The sequence below is a fragment of the Hipposideros armiger genome, unplaced genomic scaffold, assembly GCF_001890085.2.
Source record: "Hipposideros armiger isolate ML-2016 unplaced genomic scaffold, ASM189008v1 scaffold_24, whole genome shotgun sequence".
Lineage (NCBI taxonomy): Eukaryota > Metazoa > Chordata > Mammalia > Chiroptera > Hipposideridae > Hipposideros > Hipposideros armiger.
In genome coordinates, this window is record NW_017731374.1 from 2,784,292 (window position 1) to 2,790,762 (window position 6,471).

General features: G+C 35.3%; 1 protein-coding gene across 3 annotated transcripts in view; it reads right to left on the minus strand.

Annotated features, from left to right (window-relative positions):
• The window catches only part of TMEM245 (transmembrane protein 245), a 91,232-nt gene that overhangs the window by 52,908 nt on the left and 31,853 nt on the right, over nt 1–6,471 (minus strand). For all 3 annotated transcript variants that reach the window (XM_019635907.1, XM_019635906.1, XM_019635908.1), the window contains one exon: nt 2,799–2,903. In XM_019635907.1, the coding sequence (XP_019491452.1) occupies nt 2,799–2,903 (105 nt within the window). The remainder of the gene's footprint in view (nt 1–2,798; nt 2,904–6,471) is intronic.

Consider the following 6,471-nt stretch of genomic DNA (forward strand, 5'->3'; position numbering starts at 1 on the left):
ACGTCCTCCACAACTAGACTGAAGAACAAAAGGACAGCAACTTGTCTGTTCCCCTCCCCCAATTCCCCAATAAAACCTTTAAATAAAAAAAGAATAAATTGTAGCAACTCTCAATTCTGTTTTATTCTTCTGAGAGCTATTTTTGTTTTGTTTCAGGGAGCAATTAATTTATCTATTCGAGCAAAAAATATATATATATATATATATCGGTCTTCCCTGCCACTGATGTGTCCACTCAGTGCTTTTTATTTACTTATTTATGTTTAAAGCCTGGCTCCCTAAGTATTTTCCCAGAACCTGCATAGCTTAGCAGTCAGCAAAAGACTTTGGCAGAAGTTATGCTCAGACACTTGACATAAGAAAGCTTCCTCCTCTGCAACCTGAGATGTGTGAGAGTTGAGAAATGCAATCAAAGGCACAATTTGCAAATCTCTCCAGGCTTTCAACATTCACAGGGCTCCTTGGGGTCTCCCACACACATGGGAAGTTTAGCAATCTAAGATGTGTAGTTTATTAATTTCAGCCCTGCTATGGCTTTCTTGCTTCCAGAATCTCCCCCTTTAATTTCAGCTGCTTTGTTGGCACCCCCAAACCAAGCCGACCACCTCACACAGAAAAGCTACAAGTTTTTGCTGCCCAAAGGAGACAGCATGAGAATTAACTGCAAGCAAGAAAGCCATAAACTATTTTATCAGGTGCAGTAGCAGTTTTTCATGAGAAAATACTCAAGTTGTTGCCTAACTGGTCATTTTCCAATACCTTGATATGGTGTTTTTAAATTTTTTACACCATTTTATTTTGCTTTCTTTGGAGAGCAATTACCTGACATCCTCACCCTGCTATTACCCTAAGATATATCAGGAAGATGGAGCCAAAAAGATCCTCTGACAAACTGGATGTGGATACAAAAGAAAGAAAATACTCAAGGGTGACCTGTGGTTTTTCACCTGAGCAAGTGAAATGGCGGTATTTACTGAAATGGGATGATTATGAGAACAGGCAAACGAGGGAAGGTCTGGAATTCAGTTTTGACATGTTACATTTGAGATGTCTATTCACGTGGAAACTGTCATCATGTTTTAGAGACTGATGATCCCTTCATTGGCTGGGAGAATAAACTACTGGGTTGTCAGAAAAGTCATGACGCATTTTTGCAACGAAAAACAGAAAAAATACGTCATGACTTTTCTGACAACCCAATAGATAACCAGTAAGTTTCCTTCAAAAAGCTCAGTTTTCCTGAGTCCTAGACATCAAAGTGATTCAGTAATATTAAAGTTCAGGGAAGCAAAAGCTCACTGAATAGAATGAAGAAAGAAAAAGGACTTAAAAGATTAACATAATTCAGATGGGCAGGCAAGAAGACCCTATAAAAAGGGACAAAGAAAAGATAGTGGAATAGAAGAAGAACAGAGAGAAAGGAGAAAGAGAAGGAAAATGGAAAACCATACTAATAAAAGGTTTCCCTAAGAGCTAGAATGGAAGGTAAAATTTAGGTGGAATATGACAAAACCTAAGCAAGGTCTCTAAACAAGTGTATAGAGTCTATACATGATATGATTAATACAGGTAGAAATTGTACAGAGATGGAAACAGGTACTGAAAGAGCAGGTTTTTAGGAGTAAATGATAAGATTGAGGACATACCGAGGCTGAGAATAGGACTTCCAAGTAGAGATGTCACATCACAAGAAACAATGCCATCCTTTAGCAAATTGTTCCATATTAGGTTATCTGTCAATAACAGTTACTACTATACCTCCAGAGCACTATATGAAAATTTTCATATTCATGAAAGCTTACATATGTTGAACACAACATATCAAAATCTGGGATGTGGCGTTCAGTGAAGTTCAGATAAACTAAAGACTAAAATACAACATAGAAATCAAGAAAAAAAATTGGTAAGAAATGTCACTGGCAAGATAAAACTTTTACCCACACTTTGGAGCATGATTTTCTCTGATGAAAGACAGTGTTAGGGACTGAACGTTTTGTACCCACCCCACCCACAATTCATATGTTGAAATCCTAACCTCCAATGTGTTAAGAGGTGGGGCCTCTGGGAGGTAATTAGGTCATGAAGATGGAGCCCTCACTAATAGGGTTAGTGCCCTTACAAGAAGTGCACAGGAGGGAGATGATCTTTCTCTGTGCCATGTGAAGGTACAAGGAGAAGACAGTCCTCTGTAAACCAGGAACTATAAACCAGGAAGAGGGCCTTCACCAAGAACCCATCCATGCTAGCACATGATCTGGGGCGTTCAGCTTCCAGAACTGTGAGAAATCAATATTTGTTGTTTAAGCCATCTAGCCTATGGTGTTTTGTTACAGCCGTCTGAACTAAGGAGAAGACATGTAACCTGGAAGCAGGTGAAGAGCAAGAAATAAAGAGCCTATGGTATACCAGCAGAAAGACCAATGAGACCAGAAGAAAAGGAGAGAGTCAAAAAATTCTGATCTAATAAACGGGGCACTAACTAGGAGTCATGAGACCAGATCACAGTTTTCCTAATGACAGAAGCCACTTGTTCTTCCATATCTCAATTTTTTCATCTGCATTTACCTCTGAGGATTTTGATGATAATAAAATAAAAATGCATGTAAAAAAAAGTTTTTTTTTTATACTAGGCAAATTCATGGTAAAACTAGTAATACAAAAATGATAAATAATTTAGCTGTTATAAATATTCATAAGCAAAGACACATTTTCTATACTGCTCCTGCTAGCCTCTTTTCCATCCCACAATTCCAACAATTAAGAGTTTATTAATGGTAATAGTTATTATGGAACTCTACCTTTGCAGTCAGGAGTAGGGCTAAAAGAAGGGTTCCTATCACCAACAGAAAAATGATGAAAATGCTAATGATTTTGTCTAACATCTTCTCCAACCAGATGATCATCTGCACAGAAATGAAAAAGAGAATTACTTATCTGTAAAGTATACAACTTAATGAAAACACATGCATTCCAGTATCATGAAGACAAAATAGGACATTCAGAATTGCAAAGCAAACTATGGAATAATGATTAAAGCAGTTAAAGCTATAAGCAACTTTAGAAAATTAACAGTATTAATTACTGTTATTGTTATAGAAAGTTTATTGTTATAGCTAAGAAAAGGCAGTCAATTTGAACATAACCTATATCTATATTTGAATTCTCATACTCTAGCATATTTACATTATAAATTATTATATGTAATCTGGTAAATATTCTAAACAATTAGCTGATCTCAAATCTTATGAAATTTTACTGTAAGCTAGCAAATATAGACAACTTTAGAATAAGTATGCCTTTTACAAAAAAACAGTATGTCCTAAATTATACACAGAGTAGGAGCAATTAAAATAGGAATTACAATCAATATATCTTTCCCTTTAATGTCATTAGGGTTACAAAAACAATAATAATAAAAACCTAATGTTAAGGTAATGATAAATACCAGTTTCAGAATAATAATTCCCCTGGATGGGAAAAGGACCAGGAAGGGATACAAAGCAGGCTTCAGTTATACAGGTAATGTTTTTATCAAGCTGCAGGACAGACACATGGATGTTCTTTCTCTCGTTTCATATTTGAAATAATTCACAATAAAATAATTTTAAAAATCTAATATTGGACTTGAAATTTCTATTCTTAAAACATATGCTTTATGACAAATTATAGCTGACTGCAAATAAATAATCATTAACGTAGTGGTTACTCTTTAATCAATAATTAAAATTATGCTTTCTCTAAATGCTATTTGACATTCTAGTTTGAATATAACCTCTCACTTTTCACAATCACAAGTAATCTATATATTTTTTTTTATTTTAGAATGTATCATTCTTATATTAGATTTGTAGAGTTCCTGCCATGGCAAAGCTACTATTTAACATTTCAAAAATACAATCAATTAGACTCCTGACTGCTGACATGCACCCCTCATCCCCAACATGAGCTACAACATTGCTGAGTAAATTACTCGTCACTTAAATCTGAATTATGTTCTCCAAACAGTGAGTTAAACATCCAAAAGTAAAAGAATGGCAGTTACAAACAAACATGAATTCTAAAACATTTATTTTCACTCAAGGCTTATAAGCTTGCATCCCCCTTACCTTTCATGAAGGATACTGTCACTAAGAGATCAATGCAATAGGTAAACTCAAAGATAAAAATTTCACCTTTTAGCTTAACAATTACCACCTCAAACAGAAGAGTTAATTTTCAGTGCATGCTACCAAAGCATTGAAAACAATGCAGAGATTAAAAAAAAAAAAAAAGTAGTAACAGGTTTCTAAGCTTTGGAAGGTCAGATGTCATATTTTAAATGTAAGTTCTAAAATCAATGAAACAAAAGTTTCATAATCAGGATGCAACTCTACACATAGTTCTTGCGACAGCTTAGCAAGGAATGAGCTAGTGTGTTATTACTCCTCTTTGTATCTCCAAAACCTGACTGTGCGTGGCAAATGGTAAAAACTCAGTTAATACATACATCTGAATAGGTAGGCATAAATAACTTCAGCATTAACACCAGATCTGTATTCACAAGTTACAATTCCTGAAAATAACTTGGGAACCTCAATTTTTTTTTTTAGAAAAGTCATGTCCTAAAATGTATTTTTTAACATAAACAATGTTGTATTAGAAAGTATGAATATCTAAATTTATGCCTGGTTATTTTTAACATATAAAACATGGAATATTCACAAATACATTATGAACGTCAACATTACAAAATCAAATTTTACATTTTTAAACCAGAGTAGAATTTTCCTATCACAAGCTGTATAAAATAAGGGTTGGGGAAAAAATCCACACTAGGAGTCACCTAACTAAAACTTTATATTCAAGGGGTAACAATGAGGGTTAGATGTTTCATTCAAAATTAAAATAAATAAAATCTTTTAAGATGCTCAATACATAAGTTAAAAAAGTTGGAGGGGGGGTTCTATTATGGCTGGCTAAGGTGAAAAAAAGGACAAAAAGGGGAGGGAGGGAGGGAGGGAGGAAGGGAGGGGGAGAGAGAGAAAGAGAAAGAGAGAAAGAGAGAGAGAGACACAGAGACACACACACACACACACACACACACAGAGCTGGAAAGAGACAGGGAAAGACTTATTAAAGAATAAAGAAAGACAGAAAAAAGTCAAGAGAAGAGGAGAAAAAAATGTGGGAGGAGTTGGTGCATAGAACTAAGAGAAAAATCAAAATTTATGGAGGAAAAGAACTCCCTGAAAAAGTGAATGGAACAAAATTCAAGGAAACAGAAAGCAGCACTGACAGAGGAAGCAGCAGAGAAGCGGGAAGGAGATGGAGGAGAGAAGCCTGAGGAAATGCCAAGGTCCCGTGAGGCTGATCCTGTCCTGTGCTCAGCTTTGGGCAAAGGAAACCACACCTGTCATCCCTGCCCTGCACAGTCCCTAGAAATTTCACAAGTCTTCCATGCTGTGAGAAATTATTTTAGTTTTTAAAATTTATTTTCTAAAAGGGGAAGGAGGAAAGAAATTTTAAAATGACATTCTGAATGTTTCAAGTATGAAAATTTACAGATATTGGTAAATTTATAGTTATATCAAAAGACACTCAAATTTCTAAACTCACTGGTCTTACTGAGCTATTAAAATGTCATGCCACGACTGAGTTTTGTTTCATTAATCTGGGCCTATAGGTTTTCATTTTGCTTTGTTTTTTTAAACTAAATTCGAGTTAAATTTTAGTGCATATAATCAATATTAATAAAATAATTAAACCTTGAGAAGTAGGTTGCATTTCAATTAACCCTAAGATGTGTTCTCTCTCACCCTCAATTCTCTTGGTTTCCTAATTCACTCCACTTGAACTTGGAATACCTAATACCCAGTGCTGCAATTTTTTCACCTTGGGTGTGATATAATAAAATAATCTTCAACTTATTTATGCGCTTTCCTGGAGCACACACTCTCAGGACTTCAAGCAGTTTCTCCAACCCTACATCAATGCATTCTATGCTACATGGAATCCAGAAAAAGAAAAAAGTTACTTGATCTCTTAGGTTTTTTTTTTTTTTTTTTAGCTGAGCCATCCTGTCACCTGTTGGCAGCTTAGCAGCAGCTCAGCTTGGGCCAGGAATCAAACCAGCAACCCTGTTGCTCAGAGCTCGCACTCTTGAGCGAGCTCTTAACCAACTGAGCCACTGGCTAGCTCTCTTAGGTATCTTTTAAAACTCACTCACTAGTCAGCTGTGAAATAGGCTCCTAAATTAAGCAATCTAACTCATTTAGTCTTAATCAAATCAAACCTAATGACTTCTCCTTTCTCTCATCTCTTAAGGACAATTTATTTACTTAGACACACACACACACACACACACAAACAAATTAGGAAAATATATAAAACCACCTAATTTGATCAAAGTAAGAAAATGTGACTTATGTTTGCAACACTACCATCTGCCAAAGATTGAACTCATTTCCTTATGCTACTTTTGTAGGAAATGTA